Source organism: Hylobates moloch, unplaced genomic scaffold, assembly GCF_009828535.3.
Source record: "Hylobates moloch isolate HMO894 unplaced genomic scaffold, HMol_V3 SCAFFOLD_5, whole genome shotgun sequence".
NCBI classification, from domain to species: Eukaryota; Metazoa; Chordata; class Mammalia; order Primates; family Hylobatidae; genus Hylobates; species Hylobates moloch.
Genome location: NW_026652280.1, coordinates 78,333,489 through 78,353,032, shown reverse-complemented (window position 1 = coordinate 78,353,032; position 19,544 = coordinate 78,333,489). Strand labels below are relative to the sequence as shown.

Below are 19,544 nucleotides of genomic sequence, written 5' to 3'. Positions count from 1 at the left end.
TATTAAATGAGAGAACTGTCAAAGAATTTGTGGCCATGTTTAGTCCATCACAAATTTTGCCTTGTAAACAGTTAGTTTCATTATATGGGTAATTCTTTTCCCCTAAGATTTGTTGCATTAAGGGTTCCCATTACTTTCTGGGAGGTTTGTCATAACTTTTTTCACTACGTGAGAAATGACCCTGGGTGCAGCCCCCTACTCTTTTCTCCCTCTATAACCCTGCAAGTACTAATGGACAATGTGGGGTTTCAAAGTGTAGTCACAGAACTAGTAGCATGGGCATAATCTGGCAACTTGTTACAAATGTAAATTCTCAGGCCTGACTTCCCTCCTACTGAATGTGAAACTCTGGGGATGGGGCTCAGTAGTCTCTGTTTTAACAAGCCATCTTGGCAACTCTAAATGCATGCTAAAGTTTGGAATCAGTGTTTTAGAGATGTAAGTTACTTGATGAAAATATCTGAAACCAGTCTCACAAGAAAGTAAATTTTATGTCATTTTTTCTACATTTAGAAAAGAAACAGGCCAGGTGTGGTGGCTCACGCCTGTAATCCCAGCACTTTCGGAGGCTGAGACAGGAGGATCGCATGAGAACAGGAGGTCGAAGCTCAGTGAGCTGTGATCATGCAACTGCACTCTAGCCCAAGTAACTTGTCTGGTTTAAAAAAAAAAAAAAGTAAAAAAGAAACAATGTATACTCTGTAAATACTATAACGGCTTACAGAACCTCCAGAAAGCACAGATAATGCCAAAGAAAGCTGGTGTGGTGGCTTTCTCTAATTGATGGCCTTCCTCAGCTGTCAATAACCTTTCCCATGTACTTGGCATGCAGGAGACACCTCCTTCTCCCCCCTACTCAAGGGACACTTCCCAGAAACATCATACCTTATGTCTAAAGAATCACTTGTGAAAAGAACTTGTACCTTCTCCATCTTAATAATGGGCCTATTAGCAGCTCAAATATAACCTTCTCCATCTTAATAATGGGCCTATTAGCAGCTCAAATATATATATATAAATAAATATATAAATATATAAAAATATATATAAATATATAAAAAATATATAAAAATATATATATATAGTTTTTTTTGAGATGGAGTCTCCCTCTGTTGCCCAGGCTGGAGTGCAGTGGTGTGATCTCAGCTCACCACAACCTCCACCTCCCGGGTTCAAGCAATTCTCCTGCCTCAGCCTCCCGAGTAGCTGGGACTACAGGTGCGTGCCACCACGCCTGGCTAATTTTTGTATTTTTAGTAGAGATGGGGTTTCACCGTGTTAACCAGGATGGTCTTGATCTCCTGACCTCGTGATCCGCCCGCCTCGGCCTCCCAAAGTGCTAGGATTACAGGCGTGAACCACCAGCGCCCGCCTAAAATTACATTATTCTTTTAAAGGGACTTTCAGTCTCCTTCACAGACAGGTGTTGTGTAAGAGAAAATGGGAAATTTTGTTGATCCTGCCTATGACACCTTGTTTTCTGCTCCTTTAATTCCTGCTCTACAGCATTTCTTTCCTTGTACTTTCTTTGGGTTTATTTTATAGCTAATTTATATTCAGGCTTCCCTATTTTCGTCCTCAGTCTCCCGAGTAGCTGCTGGGACTATAGGCACAGGTGCACACCACCACCACCAGAAATAATGCAGAGCAGCTAATAAAACAACTAACCCAGCTAATTTTTGTACTTTTTGTAGAGACGCGGTTTCGCCATGTTGCATAGGCTGGTCTCCAACTCCTGAGCTCAAGCAATCCAGCCACCACAGCCTCCCAAAGTTCTGGGATTACATGCATGAGCCATCACACCCAGCTCCTATGTTCTTATATAAACTGTTTTGTCAGTGTCCTAAAAGTTTTGATACATTAATACATTTATCACTCAGTTGTAAATATTTTCTGCTTTCCGTTATTTAGTCAATGAATTAGAGGGGGTTTTTTGTTTTTTGTTTTCGTTGCTGTTTTTTTTTTTTTTTTGAGATGGAGTCTCGCTCTGTCACCCAGGCTAGAGTGCAGTGGTGCAATCTCGGCTCACCTCAAGCTCCGCCTCCCGGGTTCACCCTATTCTCCCGCCTCAGCCTCCCTAGTAGCTGGGACTACAGGCGCCCGCCACCACGCCCGGCTAATTTTTTGTATTTTTAGTAGAGACAGGGTTTCACCGTGGTCTCGATCTCCTGACCTCGTGATCTGCCCGCCTCGGCCTCCCAAAGTGCTGGGATTACAAGCGTGAGCCACGGCGCCCGGCCTTCCTAATCTGTTTTTACTACTGGTATCTTACATAACGATCAGAAAACATGATCTGCAAGATCAGGGATCAGCAAACTCTGTAAAGGGCCAAATAGTAAATATGTTACACTTCACAGGCCACACAGTATCCATTGTAACCACCCAACTCTGACTTTATAACATTAAAACAACCAAAGACAATATGTAAATAAACAAGGTTGGCTGTATTCCAATAAAGCTTGCCTTACAAAAACAGGTGGCTGGCCAGATTGGACTGTGGGCCATAGTCTGCTAACCCTTGATCTACACGGCACCAATTCTTTGGTAATTATTAAGATGTACTGCTACTTAGTTTTTTGGGGGGTTTTTTTGTGGGTTTTTTTTTTTTGAGACGGAGTCTCGCTCTGTCACCCAGGCTAGAGTGCAGTGGCGCGATGGCGCGATCTCCGCTCACTGCAAGCTCTGCCTCCCGGGTTCACGCCATTCTCCTGCCTCAGCCTCCCGAGTAGCTGGGACTACAGGCGCCCACCACCACGTCCGGTTAATTTTTTGTATTTTCAGTAGAGACGGGGTTTCACCGTGTTAGCCAGGATGGTCTAGATCTCCTTGACCTTGTGATCCGCCCACTTCGGCCTCCCAGAGTGCTGGGATTACAGGCGTGAGCCACCGCGCCTGGCCTGTTACTTAGTATTTGATGTTTTATAATGTTCCATGCATGCTTGAAAACCAATAAATCATCTTATGCCTAGCCTGCTCCACTTCTTTAAAGTTCAGGCCTGGCCCATGTCAACATTTGCTTTTGTTATTTTGGCACAGCGATTAAGACACTGGGTTTTTAATAATCAGACAAATCTCAGCTGCCAACTTTGCCACTTGCCATTGTGTGGTTGGAGGCAAACTTAATGTCGCTAATCCTCAGGTTCCTCAACCATAAACTGAGAAAATAACAGTACCTACCTCATGGGGGGCACATAAGGAAGGATTCAATGAAATAATCCATTTTATAAAGAGCCTAGCAGAGTCCCAGGCAGCCTTCAATCGTTAGTAGTAGTGTTACAATCATGAGGCAGGTGTAATTATACCCATTTTACAAGAAACTAAGGCTTAGAGAGGTTTAGGTAAGTTGCCCAAAGTTTCCTAGCCAGTGGCAAAGCACAAGCTCCCACCCAGAACTTTTCTTTACAAATTCAGCGTTTCCGGTACTCAAACTGATCCAGACAGACTAACATTTAGGGGATTTACTGTATGCCATTCCGAGGCGAGGCTGCATTTTAAGACGCCCAGCGAAGAAATGGATTGTGAAACCCACAATAATTCATTCTTTGTGGTGCAAGTTTTGTCTGACAGGAAAGGGGCAAGAAGGGCATGGAACGTGCTAGAGGTAACAAACCACCCAACAGAATTCTGGAACCAGGGGGCCGAAGCTTCTAAGCTGGACACATTACTTTCTGGGTTCGATCCTCTAAGGAAGCGGCGTCACCCAGCGGCGCACCCCGGCCCGAAGACCCTGCTGCTGCGTGGCCAGCGGCCCACGGCCGTGCTGCCCTTCAAGGCTCTGCAGCTCCTAGCGCCTAATGAGCCTGGCGCCTAAAAATACCACCCTAGTTAAACCTCCCGGAACCTGTCTTCAGCATTTCAAAAAAAAAAAAAAACACACACACACACGGGCGCCGTCATCACTTTGAGCCACATAAATCACAGCCCTGACCTGCTGTGGCTTCAGCAGGCGACGAGCCGCTGAAAGTGGCGACGAACTCCGCCCCTTTCGAAGACCAGCAACTTTCCATTCTTGTTTCCCTGAGCAAGGCGCAGATCGCAACGGGGAGACCCCCGAGCAGCCTGAATGAGTCGGACGTCGGAAAAACAGCCTGGGAATCTCCATGTTTCCCAGCCCAGGCTAAGCGCAGGATTCTTCATAGCCATATCCTGTGACAATCACAAGGGTTTTCTCCGCCCCGCGGGTGACGGAGAACTCGTGACCGGCCCCTCAGCTCCAAGCCAAGCGCCTGGAGGGCGCGGAGAAAGAGGGGGCGGAGCTGCAAGCCCAGATCACCAGGCAGCCGAAGACGGGCAGCGCGTGCGCATTCTCTCGCCACGGGACCTCCTTCCCGCCGCTGAGACTAGGAAGTGGGACGCCAAATCTGTCCCTGCGCAGCCGCCGCCGCCGGGCGCCGAGCGGGGTGGCCGCCCTGCCTGAGGCGCGCCTGCGCACGTCCCCACGCACGCTCCGGCGTACGGCGGCGGCCGGGGGTCGCGAGCCGGTGGAGGACCCGCGCGCTGAGGAGCCGGGGAGTCAGCGCTTCTTCCCTCCCTCCCCCTCTCCCCTCCCCGCTCCCTGCCCCCCTCCCCAAGAATGTTCCGCTACGAGGTGAGCTGTTGCGACCGGAAGTGACCCCTCCCTCCCTCCCGCGCCCCTCTCCCTCCGTCCCGCGCCCCTCTCGCTCTCTCCGCGCGCCGGTCCCGTGTTCCTGCGGGGCAGGGGGCTGGCGGGGGGAGTCGCAGGACTTAGCTGGACGCGACTGGCCTGGGGTCGCGGGTCTAATCCTAGGGCTGGGAGCTGGCTTCAGGGGTCGAGACAGTCCCATTAGTTGCTGCTGGGGAAAGTTGGCCTCCGTTTTGGGGTGGGGAGGGCCCGTTAAGTGCTGTAACCAGACCACACCCCCGCCCCCACCCCTAGAGGAGCCGTGGAGGATAGAACACTGCATCTACCCGGGTGCTTTTGTTAAGTAGGTGTCACCCGGGAATTCCCAGAGCCGAGTTTCCCGCTCTGGACCCGGAACCACCCCCCACCCACCTCCACTCGAATTACACTGACACACACCCCATTCACACAGGCTGCCTTCAGGTGAAGGGGGCCTGGGCTTGCCGTTGGACTAGGGCCCCAGCCCGTTTACTAAATAGGGCTCCGAGTTGGGAGGGGGGCGTGTCCTGCAGAAGTTCCTTCTGGGCTAGTGCTGGGAGACGTGGGTTTGGTGAAGGTCCCAGGAATGTAGCTAGCAACAGACAGTACTGACCCTGTCGCCAACTCACTGTGTGACCTTGAGTGACTGCTAATCTCTGGACGTAAACTTTCTGGATTTGTAGCATGAAAGAACTGATGTAAATGATCCTTAAGAATTTTTAATTTAAAAAAGCAGTGATTTGGTAAAGTAGATATTTGTGATTTGGAAGGGAGTACTGCTGGAAGTTGCCTCTGATTAGGAGGCCGTGGCATGCCTATTGGCATGAGTTTGGAAGGGCTCCCGGGGGAGAATAACGCCCTTTGACCTAGTCTTTCCTTTGTAAACAGGGTAGCTAAGAGGTAGCCAGGCGAGTTGTATCACAAACGTAGCTACTGATAGAATATGGAATTCTGATTCTGAATTTTTGAAAATTGAGGACAGGTATACCTGATAGGAATGGTCCAAGACCAAACTGAAAGGAAAACTTGGAGAATAAATCAGTTGAGTAAAATTGAAGTAAAGGGGGAAAATAGAACACACCTAGGATGTGGTGACTTCTAGCCTTTGTTCGATAATCTGTAATCTTTGCCCACTTTGATCATCACAACTCTTTGCCATAGTTGGTATTGTCCCTGCATTACAATGTAAGACATTGAGCCTTACAGCCTAGCACAGAGCCTTAGACACAATAGGTCCTTAAAAGGTATTTGATGAGTTAATTAGAAATTTTCTGAGTTGCCCATGTTGACACTGATTGTAGGAATGGAGCCAGAACTTGAACTTGTCATACCACAGCTTTTCTAGAGTTCATTTTATTGTGGTTGAAGACCTGTTTTATCACTAGAGTTTAGGCCTATAGGGAAGATAAGAAAGGTGGAAAATGAAGACAAAGCTTTAAAACGGAATAATAGTTGAAAAGATGGCATGAATATAATGAGAAAGATGAGAATTTTGCTGGAAAAGATACACAAAGATACAAGAAAATAAAGGGTTCATTATTAGTTGTCATCACTGTTCCAACCAGTGATGTAAGGGAAGTTGTGGGCTTAATTTCTTGGTTGCATGAGGAACTGCTGTTAGTGGATTCTTGATAAAATAGAGAAATGGAATGCTGTGAGGTGGGGTAAGAATTAAATAAGAAATAGGAAATAGAAAGTGAAAGAAAGATAATGAAATCTTCCAGTGTCAGGGAAATTGGGAAGTAGAAAAAAAATGCCATCTTTACAAAAAGTCATAATGAAGCAATTATGTTCTTTGAGAAGGTAAGATGAACATTTTTAGAACATTTTTAAAATGAGGGTGTGAATTTCATGAATAACTAATGTCTTTTCTCTTTTTTTAGTCTTTGGAGGATTGTCCTCTGGATGAAGATGAAGATGCATTTCAGGGACTGGGAGAAGAAGATGAAGAGATTGATCAATTCAATGATGATACATTTGGGTCAGGTGCAGTTGGTAAGTGACATCTTTCTCTTATAATATCATCTTAGCCTCCCGCTCTTTTCAAGTGCTGTCTTTTAGAAGTCTTTATCTTGTTAGGGGTAACCTTATTCACTAACTTGGCAAGATATTCTTCTATTCCTCATCTTAGAATAGTTCATTCTTCACTGGAAACAGCACCTATCCTGCTCCTCTGGGTCTCTTTTTGCCTCACCTATAAAATCAGGTATCCTGTAAGCCTTGCCCCTTCCAGCTATATGATCTATGACTACAGGTTGCCCCTATGAGGGATTCAAATGTTTAGAGAAGTAAACATTTAAGAGAGATTTAAACTAATCCTAGATGAGAGGAATTTTTATTTGTATAACATATAACTTACGGAAAACTAGTGTGCTAGTAGAAAATTCAGATTCTAGGATGTGGGTATATGTGTTTTAAAATTTAGTCTATCACTAGTATATAATTTTGCAACTTATAGTATCTTCAAAATATAAAGCTTTTTGTAGCAAGAATTTTGGGGGTCAAGAAAAGGACTCATAAGTTAGAAAAGTATGCACAGATGAAATTTTGTCCATCCCTGGATATACATACATTTTATTTATTTATTTATTTATTTATTTGTTTATTCTTTTTTGAGATGGAGTCTTGCTCTGTCACCCAGGCTGGAGTGCAGTGGCGCAATCTCGGCTCACTGCACCTCCGCCTCCCAGGTTCAAGCAGTTCTCCTGCCTCAGGCTCCCGAGTAGCTGGGATTACAGGTGCCTGTCACCACACCCAGCTAACCAGGCTGGTCTGGAACTCCTGACCTTGTGATCCGCCCATCTTGGCCTCCCAAAGTGCTGGGATTACAGGCCTGAGCCACTGCGCCCGGCCTATAGATACATGTTTTAAGAGTTGGAAAAAGTTTAAAAACTGAAGAGCCAAACTAAGCTTACAGGCCATGGGGTTATAAATACCAAGATGGAAAATTTAGGAAGTAAGCTTATATGATAAAGTTTGAGAACACATGTTACTTAGAACAGGGGTAGAACAAGGGGAGTAATAAATTAGAATTTAAACTTTTAAACTATATACATATACGTATATTTGTTACGAGACAGAGTCTTGCTCTGTCACCTAGACTGGAGTGCAGTAGCGTGATCTCGGCTCACTGAAGCTTCTGCCTTGCCAGTGTAAGCAGTTCTCCTGCCTCAGCCTCCCAAGTAGCTGAGAATACAGGCGCCTGGCTAATTTTTGTATTTTTAGTAGAGACAGGGTTTCTCCATGTTGGCCAGGCTGGTCATGAACTCCTGACCTCAAGTGATCCCTCCTCGGCCTCCCAAAGTGCTGGGGTTACAGGTGTGAGCCACCATGCCTGGCCAAAACTGTATATTTTTAAGGAAACGAATAGGTAAGAGTCAATGCAGATATGTTTGCTTAGACTTGGTGCTGGAAAGCAGCAATAACAGCGTTTATGTTCAAATGTATAAATGTGTACGATTCTTTTGGAGTCACAACACTTCTGTCCGTGCAACAAATACTCCAAGTTAAGTCATAAGGAAAAAGAGAAAATTTAGCAATAGTTGGTAATCCCAAGATGTTGAATATCAAAAACAAATAAGAGGCCTTAAAGTATTATAGTGGTCACTGGTTTTGCAGTGACCTAATAAATTTATTAAAGCCTAGACTGAGTTGAATAAACTGGCAAAAATGAAGGTGTTTTAATATTATCAGTCCTTTGTAAAATTGAGTAGAGAACTAAAACTTTGTTATGATTAGAAGCAGCAAGAAAAGTGTTGAAAGTAGCAGCTAGACTCATGATGGAAAGGAATCAAAGACCTTTTGGATTATAGGCATGGGCTAGGAGATGAGATTGTCCAGGAGGATAACATGATCCTAGATGCTATTATCTCTCTCCATGGAGATCACAGGCAAAGAGATGTAGAGTGGAATTACAAAAGCAGGAAACTGATGTGAATTGCAAATTATATTTGGAAGATAGTTTAGTGATAATCAATAAGACACAATAAGCTATTTGTGGTGCCTCAAGCCCACAGCTCTCAGCACTTTGGGAGGTCAAGGCAGGAGGATCACTTGAGGCCAGGAGTTCAAGACCATCCTGGGCAACATAGTGAGACTCTTTCTCCACAAAATTTTTTTGAAAAATAGGCAGGCATGATGGTATGTACCACTTAGGAGGTTGAGGCTGAGGCTGGAGGATCCCTTGAACCCAGGAGTTCAGGGCTGCATCAGCTATAATGGTGCCACTGCATTCCAGCCTGGGTAACAGAGCGAGACCTTGTCTCTAAAAAGTTAATTATCAAACAATTTAAAAATAGAATACCATAGAAGCTACCAACATGTGCTTGTTTCTAGAACTGTTTTTCTATTAAAATACTGTACTGAATGTTAACCGTTTTTTCAACAAATTCTTCAGTATTAAAATGAATTAGCTAGAATTGATTTATAGACATTAAAATGAGGCAGCATTGTACCATGTTCTCAGTTTTCAACCTGGACAGAAGAGGAAGAGTCATGCCTTCTCATTGGCTTCCAGAGTGCTATGGACAGTCTTTTTTTCCTGAGTTTCTATTTTTTCTCATAAGATGGGAATAATATTGCCTTAAAAGGATGTTAGAGTGTCCAGAACGGTATTTTATATGATGGGAAAGAAGAAAAGTGCACACGTGCTAAAAAAGCCATTAGGTTTACACAGTAAAAGAACAGGTAGTACAAAGTTAAGGCAATTAAATAGCATATGATTAGCCCACTTTGTACCTTAGGGCCAAAGGGTGATTAGAAAGGATTTTTTGGCCAAGAAAGTTTATAATAATATAGAGAAAAGATTTCCAAAGGTGAGCCCTTTCCCTTGAGAGTGTAATGTACTTGAATTGTAAAGTGAAGATCTTAATTCCTCTTAACAGCCTGGTGTAAATACTATAAAAAGAAAATTGTTTTCCAAGTCAACCTGTGACTTCTTTGATACTCCTCTGCAGGTTGATATAAAGCTGGTATAGAGAGTTTAAATCAAGAGGTGAAATGTCAGACCTTTGACATTTGTTTTGATTTTATGATTTTTAATTTATATAGCGGGCATCTTGAATAATACCTGCTAGTACGGTAGACATTTTAGGTCACTGGCTACAAATGGTCACCTTTCCTTAAGAAACTAGTCTTCTGCATGAAAAAATGTTTGCATCATCTTAGAGCAATAAATAGTGTTGCAGTAATCCCAACTCCTTCTCTAAAAATAAAAGCTTACACTTAACATGGTGCTTATTATGTGCTAGGCACCATTCTAAATGTTTTACATATATTGTTAATCCTTATAACAACCTTGTGAGGTAGGTACTATTATTATCCTCATTTTAACAAATGAGGAAGAGTGACGGGTTAAGTAACTATAGACACAATTACTGTAAACTACTAGTTATGTTAAATAGTTTTGGAGGAGTCTTTGGAAATCTCCTGCCTCCACTTGGAAGGAATCACCCTCCTTCCTACCTCCCTTTTATTGATAGCTACTATAGTCTTTAGAGATTGAGATTGCCTTAAAATTAAATCACTTCTACTTCCTTTTTATTTTGTTTTCATTCAAAACTCCCTAAGACAGGCTTCAGGGGTTATTACAAGTATAAGTTTATAGAAGCAGCCAGGAATTCAGTAACCCATATCAGAGTACAGGTTAGTTCGTTATTACGGATAATCTCTTTCCCTTCATTTCTCTGTTATTCTTTTGCCTACCTTTTATCATTTTGACCAGTAATGGACTCAGGTCAAGCACTGGCATATCTAAGTAACTATATTTTTAGGTCATTTGAAAAAGATACAGGGTGAAATATTGTTTTATAGTAAGGGCACAATATCTCTAAAATACTACTTCAGATAATTTTTTACAAGAGTAAGAAAAATCTAAAATGATGATGATGGTATTTTATGGCATAGATTCCTTTGGTTACATGTTTGAAAATGTAACAATCAATTCACCAGAGATCTATTCTCACAGAATATGGCGACTTAACCAATATTTTTAAAATATTATTATTAAGGGGAAATAGATTATCCATATTTGATAGGATTTGGTAAAGTTAGCAAGCATGAATACTAGAAGTTGTGATAGAAAAGCATGCAAATTAGAACTCTACTGCATTAGAACAAATCCACTAACAAATTAACTTGTTAAATTTGGGAAGTAAATGTTTTGACAAATCCCTCAATTCAGGATGATAGATTCCCACTCTTGTGGCATTGCTAAGTTAGTAAAGTTGCAAAAAAAAAATTTATCCTGTCTCAGCTTACTATTCCTTACCAAGGATAACACAAATATGAATGTCACATTTGGTTTTTAATTACATTATTCTTTAAATATTTTCTTTCATATGACTAGTCATTTAAATTAACAGTGTAATTTTCATTTAAAGTGGATTTTTCCATTTTTTGGAGCACATCAGGATAGGCTTATCAGAGACCATCATCATAAAATGGCTACCTTAAATTCTTTTCTGTAAGATGACAGTTTACAGGAAGAGCGCCACCTGACTAGTCACTCAGGTAAGAGGAAGCTGTTGGGTGGGAAATACCACATAATTATAAAGAAGACCCATGTCCCGGAGGCTTAGGTAAGGATATTTTTATAGCTTTTGCCCACAGCCTTTATCCCAGTGATGGCACAGTGATCCACAACTTAAGGAATCCCTTACCACAACTAATACATAAATCTACCACAGTGCCCCCAAACTAGGCAGTGGGTCCCATGATACCAAAATTATATATCTGAAAGTCACACTTCCCTCACTCTTTGGATCACTAGTATTATGTGATATGTCGTTGTATGATTAAAAAAAATATATATATAGCAAATTTTAACTTAATATAATCTGATTCTAAAAGGAAATTAGTTTATTTAAATAGTCACATAAAATGTTAAGATATGTATGATGTTTATTACAGTATTAATTATTATACTGGAAAATTGTAAATAATCCAAATGTTTACCAGTAGGGGATAAATTACATTATAGTTTAGCAATAAAATGCAATCTTATGTAGGTGTTAAAAAGAATGAGTTAATATCAGTAGTTATGCCTGTGTGCATGCATGAAAAGATGTCCAAGACATATTGCTTAAATAAAAAGAAACAAGTTAACTTTATAAACTTAACACAACTTAAAACTGTTTAAAACTTAACACAGCTGTGGAATTACAGGGAACTTTCACTTAAGTTACATGTGTTTGTGGTGTTTGAATTTTTTAAACACGTATTTTCTTTGAAAGCAGAAAAAAGAAAGTCTCTGTTTCTGTGTTGGTTATAACCTGTTATCCCTGTCTGTTGAATTTTATAAAATATATAAAGGATGTAACTAAAAACAGAATACCATATAACATATACAAAATAATACTTTTTGTGGGTTAGAAAGTAGTGCATATTGAGATGAGGTAAAGGAAGAAATAAAATGAAAGGATTATTTAGGAGTAGCTCCAATGAGGAGGAAGAAGTTTCGCATTTGAATACCTGAAAAGAAAGGCCGGATGCAGTGGCTCAAGCCTGTGATCCCAGCTTTTTGGAAGGCCGTTGCAGGTGGATTGCTCAAGCCCAGGAGTTCAAGACCAGTCTGGGCAACATGGGGAAACCCTGACTCTACAAAAAAAACCCAAAAATTAGCCTGGTGTGGTGGTACAAACCTGTAGTTCCAGTTACTTGGGAGGCTGAGGTGGGGGGATCACCTGAGCCCGGGAGGTCGCGACTGCAATGAGCCAGATCACACCATTGCACTCCAACCTGGGTGACAGTGAGACCCTGTCTCAAAAAAATAAAAATAAAAAAGAATACTGAAAGGAGCAAAACTATGAGTACAGCTTTCATGATGGAAGCAGAATGGAATAAGATTGGGGAGAACTGGAGTGAGATGTGATGGAAGTAAGGTCTAGCCCCAGAGCAGCTGATAGAGGGTTCTGAAGATTGTAATCTCTGCTGTAATGGGATTCCAAAACAGAAAAAATGATGCCAACATACCAAATGCAAAAACAACCTTAGTGTCAGTGCTACAGACTTTATAGTAGTGTGCAGTAATAGCAGACATAGTTAAAATAAAAGAGGAAATGTCCCTTCCTCTTCCCTAGCCTGTTTTCAGCACAGCAGCCAGAGTGATTCTTTTAAAAGTTAAGCCAAATGAAAATTTCCATTGGCTTCCCATTTCAATCATAGTGGCCCAGAATGAGCTCCCTCCTCATGACTTCTTGACCTCATTTTCTTCTGCTCTCCCCACCCTGCTCATTCCAGTCCAGACACAGTCCTCCTTGCCGTTTCTCAAAACCATCAATCTCTCGCCTTAAGGCCTTTCTTTATACTGACTATCCCTCTGCCTGGAACCCTCTTCTCCCAGATATCTAAATTGCTAACCGCCTTACTCTTTAGAATCTTTGCTCAAATGTCATCTTCTCAATGAGGCCTACCTCTGACCATCTATTTAAATTTTCAATCTGCCTTTCTTCCTTTATATTCCTACAGCAATTTCATCTTCTGGTATAGTATCTAATCATTATGCTTATTGTCTATCATCTCTCTCTTTCCTGCTTGCATGAAAGTGTTATCAAGGCAGAATCTATGTGTCTTTTTGCATATGTGACAGGGCTTGTCACATAATAGATGCTTACCAAATATTAATTGAATGGAACAAATGGATTCAAAAGCATGTAAAGAATGTGGCACTTACAATCTAAGAGAAAGTTGTATGCTAATGCTATGAGTTTTAACTTCCCTTTAAAGTTTTTGCTTGAAATGTCATAGAATCTCAAAACCAACTAGTAGTACGATACATATCTATCACCAATTTAGGAAACAGTTTCAGAATATAGTTTGGACATTATTGATAATGTTTTAAGCTATTAATTCACATGTTTGAATTTTATTCCTGGTATAATGTTATTTGCTTTTACTTGTAAAAAGCACGCTTTATGTGTCCCTTAGTTTAAACCTTATTTCCCGTTTCTAAGTGGAAACTTAACTTTCTACATATCTTCTACCTATCTTCTGGAATTATTCATTTGGTTAGCAGAAGAATTGTGTAGGCCGGGCGTGGTGGCTCATGCTTGTAATCCCAGCACTTTGGGAGGCCAAGGTGGGTGGATCATTTGAGGTTAGGAGTTTGAGACCAGCCTGGCCAACATGGTGAAACCCCACCTCTACTAAAAATACAAAAATTAGCCAGGTGTGGTGGTGGCGCCTGTAGTCCCAGCTACTCCAGCTACTTGGGAGGCTGACGCAGAGAATCGCTTGAACCCAGGAGGTGGAGGTTGCAGTGAGCCGAGATCACACCACTGCACTGCAGCCTGGGCGACAGAGTGAGACTCCGTCTAAAAAAAAAACAGAATAATTGTGTAAAACTTTTTTGTACCACTATGAACTATTTCTTACATGAACTGTGTCATCTTATAGATGATGATTGGCAGGAAGCACATGAGCGCCTGGCTGAACTGGAAGAAAAGCTACCCGTGGCAGTTAATGAACAAACAGGCAATGGAGAGAGAGATGAAATGGACTTGTTGGGTGACCATGAGGAGAATCTGGCAGAAAGGCTCAGTAAGATGGTGATTGAAAATGAACTAGAAGATCCAGCTATCATGAGGGCAGTGCAGACCAGGCCAGTTTTACAAGTAAGTAAGTTACTCTGATTTGAGAACTATAGCAGACTAAAAATTAAAGTGAAGTATTGAACTTTGCCATTTTATTTTTATCTATTCTAATGAGAGATTTACATATGCCATAGAAAATTGATAATATATTTCCTGATGATAGCAGTTCTAGAGATAAAGTTGGGGAGTAGTGTATATTCTGGAGCCCTATAATTTCGTATTCTAAAGCAACTTGAGGCTCTTTTGGAACCTTGTTCCCCAACAGCAGATAAGTCATCCAGAGAGTATACAACATTTCAGACTCTGTGTGTATGTTTTCCTTTTTTGTTAGTCCCAACCAGGAAGTCTGAATTCCAGTATCTGGGATGGATCTGAAGTTCTGAGGCGAATTCGAGGACCACTGCTTGCTCAGGTATTAAATATTTTCTCTTTCTATAAAATTTATAATATCCAAAAATTTTAAGTTCCCGTTGTCATCCTTTCCTTACTGAAGGGTTTTATAGGTCTTTCATTTGCTAGAATTATGTCGACTACTGCATCCAGCACTTAGCTATGCCTTTCTTTAGCCTCCAGGGTAAAGGTTGCAAGGGAGCCATTGGAATTTAAATTTGTTAGTGTATGACTATGATTTGAATCACTTAAAAAGTCATTTCTGAGCCAGGCGTGGTGGCTCACGCATGTAATCCCAGCACTTTGAGAGGCTGAGACGGATGGATCACTTGAGGTGAGGAGTTCGAGACCAGCCTGGCCAACATGGTGAAACCCCATCTCTACTAAAAATACAAAAATTAACCAGGCATGGTGGTGGGCACCTGTAATCCCAGCTATTCAGGAGGCTGAGGCAGGAGAATCACTTGAACCTGGGAGGCGGAAGTTGTAGTAAGGCAAGATTGTGCCACTGCACTCCAGCCTGGGCAACAGAGTGAGACTCCGTCTCAAAAAAAAAAAAAAAAAAAAAGTCATTTCTTTGCAAAACTATAGGGACAGAGAAGTCATCAGTGTTTACTAGTGGTTGGACATGGCAGGAGGTTGTTAACTGCAGAGGAACAATACAATGGAATTTCTGGGGAGTGATACAACTGTTCTTGCTCTTTTTTTTTTTTTTTTTTTTTTGAGACCAGGTCTTGCTGTGTCAGCCAGGCTAGAGTGCGTTGGTACAGCTCTCTGTAACCTTGAATTTCCGGGCTCAAGTGATGCTCCCACCTCGGCCTCTTGAATAGCTGAGACTACAGGTGCATGCCACCATGCCTGGCTAAGTTTTTTTATTTTTGTATAGATGAAGTCTCGCTGTGTTGCCCCGGCTAGTCTCAAACTCCTGGCTTCAAGTGATCCTCCCACCTCACCCTCCAAAGCGTTGGGATTTCAGGCATGAGCCGCTTACTTACCAAAGTCAGAGAACCATATACCAAAAAGTGAATTTTACTATATGTGAATTAAAAATAAATAAAAAGTTAAAAAATTTCTTAAGGTATTTTTGGCATCTGTAGAGGTTACTAAAGCATATCAAGTTAGTTAATTTCTATTTTATTTTACCACTTCCTCAATTAGGAAATGCCTACAGTGTCTGTATTAGAATATGCTTTGCCTCAGAGGCCCCCCCAGGGTCCAGAAGATGATCGGGACCTTTCTGAACGTGCATTACCAAGGCGGTCAACTTCACCTATCATTGGCAGTCCTCCTGTTAGAGCTGTCCCCATAGGCACCCCACCTAAACAGATGGCTGTACCCAGCTTCACCCAACAGGTACCTCTCATTAACAAGCACATAGCCCAGGAAATTGGGAATCTGGGCAAAATTATTTGGAAAATTGGTGATGTTGGGTGGAGGGTGGAAATTTTGGGTAGGCATTAGATTAGAAAGAAAAATAGCTAGTTAGAGGAGAAATTAGTACAAATTAGAGACACATTCCCTGATACCCTTTGCTGCTGCTATTGCTGCTGCCTTTTAATTGGGGGAGAAAAAAGGGTAGTTAGCCACATTTAGCACATATATCCTTTTAAAAGTGTTTTGCTGGCTGCCCAAAACATTGTCAGAGAGATAACTGAAAGCCGGGGGGAGTGGGAACACACAGCATTGTCCACATCCCTTTTTACCTTTAAGATATCCCTGCTTTCCCTAGAGCCTGTGCAGTCCTGTTCCATAGACTTTCCTCCACCTGAAACCAGCAGCTGAAAAGGAAGGCCAATTTGGAAGGTATGGGGGGAGGGTGGTGTTGGTATGGCCTAGTTAGGCTCAACATCCTATGAAATGGTGGAGTCACAATGTATCACCAAAGTGCTGAGCATGGCGGCCATATCACAGGGGCTTCAGAATAGGGCTTAGTTAATCCTCCAGCTTTCTTATCATTCCTTCTCCCTCAGTGCTACCAAAATATATCCTCTTGGAGAGAATTTGCAAGTCAGACTGCTGGTATCTCCCTCAGACAGCATGGAAGGGTGGGGATAACTGGAGAATTAGCTAAATCTTCCTCAGTTAATGCTGACACTTTACTTGATTGGTGAGAGAAAGTGGCCCAAGGTTCTGTATTTGAACCTGTAGCCATAGCAATTTGCTTAGAAGTAGGGCTTTGCATTGAGTTCTGTGTCTCTACCAGTACTTGAGGGGAGGGAGTATAGGTGGAAGAAAAACTGATTTCATTGAGTGTAGTTGTATATATGTTTGTCCTGATAGATTCTGTGTCCGAAGCCTGTCCATGTTCGGCCTCCAATGCCACCTCGTTATCCTGCTCCCTATGGTGAGAGGATGTCTCCAAACCAGCTCTGCGGTGTCCCGGTATGTCACTTTAAGCCTAACAAAAATGTGCAGTATGTATTTTCTGATCACTATTTGTAAGATCACTGCCAGTATTTAGATTTGCTGACATCTCCTAAATTATACCTATTTTTTATAATCTCATTACTTAAATTGCTGCATCTAATTGTCCCCAGGTCAGAGGACAGTTGTTTCTTACATCAGCTCTTTTCTTATCTTTAAAAATCTAAACTCATTGTGATCATCTGGTTCTTGCCATTTCAGTCCCATGTTCTACTGCTTTCTTTTTCATGTCACATGGTCATGGTGTTTTTATAATTTCTAGCATTACTCTTTTTTTATATTCCAGAGCTTGACTCTGTAATTTGAGAGTTTTTAGATCCAAGTTTATACTGCATTTCTGCTGAGTTTCCTTATATTGATGTACCCCGTTTTATAGCATATTCTTTTTTTTTTTTTTACCTTAGAACTCTTCCCTCCTGGGTCACCCTTTTCCTCCTAGTGTTCCTCCTGTTCTCAGCCCCCTCCAGAGAGCACAGCTTCTTGGAGGAGCACAGGTAAGCCTGTGATTAGCCCTACCCATAAAGAACTCTCCTACTTTCCTAAAGTTCATTAGATGATAGCCCCTTTTTTTGCTGTTAATCACTACTTTTATTTTTGCCTTTAGTTTTTCAAAGTTATTGATGGAAAACTGTATTCACTTTTCTGTAGACAAAAGCAAGGGGACTTGCTGATTGTCTAAATCTAAGATCTTCTTCCTCTTTGTAGCTACAGCCTGGACGGATGTCTCCCAGCCAGTTTGCACGGGTCCCTGGATTTGTTGGTAGTCCACTTGCTGCCATGAATCCCAAGTTGCTACAAGGGCGAGTTGGGCAGATGCTTCCCCCAGCACCAGGCTTCCGTGCCTTCTTTAGTGCTCCACCCTCCGCTACACCACCTCCACAGCAGCACCCTTCTGGCCCAGGACCCCACCTGCAAAACCTAAGGTATACAAAATCAATGCCACTGTTTATCAGTTATCAGCCAAGTCTCTTGATTGTCGATGTGTAGTTTTATAAGTCTCTTGATGTTTGCTAACTAATAAATTTTAAGATGTTATTGGATCCTCAAGTTGGCAAACATGGAAATGTTTGATAATCTTCAGGCTGTCTTGTGAATCACATTTTTCTCACATTACCAGAGGGTATAGAATAGAGCGACAGATGCTGAAAAGTCAGCTAATCTTCACACTAGCTAAGCTGTTTGCTTTTATCCTCTGGTTTTATAACAAAAGGGGTTCAAGTTCCTGTTTCAGTGAAGTTGTGTTTTATTACATATCATATTGTGTCAGTCAGGATTTTCAAGAGACACACAAGAACCAGTAGAGGAAAGAGAGCAAGAATGTTCATGTGAGCAGGTTTTATTTTAAGAAATTGGCTCATGTGATTGTAGAGGCTGAGAAGTTCGAAATCCGTAAGACAGACCAGCAGGCAAGAAATAAAAGTAAAAGCTCAAGTTGCAGTCTTGAGTTTGAAATAAGTATAGCAGGTCAGCAGTCAAGACACTCAAGCAGGATTTCTGTGTTCCAGTTTTGAGGCAGAATTCCTTCTTCTGGGAAACTTTAGTTTTGTTCTTAAGGCCTTCAGCTGGCTGGATGAGCTCCACCCACGTTATTGAGGGTAATCTCTTTTGTAAGGTCAACTGATTATAAATGTTAATCACATCTTTACAAAATACCCTCACAGCAACATCTAAACAGTGTTTGACCAAATAACTCGGTACTAAGGCCTAGCAATATTAACTATCACACATACATCTTTAATGACATTCCCACATAGTTGAAGCTGAGTACGTTAAACCTACTTAGAGACTTCTGTTAAACAGAAGCAAAAAGAAAAAGAATTATATTGCTTTACTCCTAATTCACTCAGATTTCATGATCACCCTTTTAGAACTTGGTCTTTGTAGAAGATATGTAAAAATATGACTGTCTTTTGCTTCTAAAAGGTCTCCTTAGAATAGACTCTTTTTTTTTTTTTTTTTTTTATGTTTTTGAGACAGAGTCTCACTCTGTCTCCCAGGCTGGAGTGCAGTGACCCACGCGATCTCGGCTCACTGCAACCTCTGCCTCCCAGGCTCAAGCGATTCTACTGCCTCAGCCTCCCAAGTAGCTGGGACTACAGGCACCTGCTACCATGCCCAGCTAATTTTTGTATTTTTAGGAGAGACAGAGTTTCACCATGTTGGCCAGGCTGGTCTCGAACTCCCGACGTCAAGTGTTCCACCAGCCTTGGCCTCCCAAAGTGCTGGGATTACAGGCATGAGTCACTGCACCCAGCCCGAATAGACTTTTGTAGTCCCTTAAGTTAACCTGTGTGAAGTTATCCTGTACTGACAACATTCTTTAAAATTTCAAATCATCAGGATGACCAAACTGAGAACCTCTTTTCCGTTTTTCTTAGATCTCAGGCCCCAATGTTTAGACCAGACACAACTCACCTTCATCCACAGCACCGTCGACTCTTACATCAGAGACAGCAACAGAATAGAAAGTAAGTACTCATCCAATTCCTTTATGGCTTCTTAATTCAGCTTTTAATTTT

General features: G+C 41.9%; 1 protein-coding gene across 4 annotated transcripts in view; it reads left to right on the top strand.

Annotated features, from left to right (window-relative positions):
* Positions 1-4,464: 4,464 nt before the first annotated feature.
* PATL1 (PAT1 homolog 1, processing body mRNA decay factor) overlaps positions 4,465-19,544 on the top strand; it is a 47,497-nt gene continuing 32,417 nt past the window's right edge. For 2 of the 4 annotated variants that reach the window (XM_058438728.1, XM_032152963.2), the window contains exons 1-9: positions 4,465-4,588; positions 6,505-6,616; positions 14,015-14,232; positions 14,543-14,623; positions 15,760-15,954; positions 16,882-16,983; positions 17,430-17,519; positions 17,731-17,948; positions 19,404-19,493. In XM_058438728.1, the coding sequence (XP_058294711.1) occupies positions 4,574-4,588; positions 6,505-6,616; positions 14,015-14,232; positions 14,543-14,623; positions 15,760-15,954; positions 16,882-16,983; positions 17,430-17,519; positions 17,731-17,948; positions 19,404-19,493 (1,121 nt within the window). In that variant the 5' untranslated portion in view covers positions 4,465-4,573. Of the gene's footprint in view, positions 4,589-6,313; positions 6,425-6,504; positions 6,617-14,014; positions 14,233-14,542; positions 14,624-15,759; positions 15,955-16,881; positions 16,984-17,429; positions 17,520-17,730; positions 17,949-19,403; positions 19,494-19,544 lie in introns of those variants that run through there. The other 2 variants (XM_058438727.1, XM_032152964.2) reach the window with 2 other exon arrangements.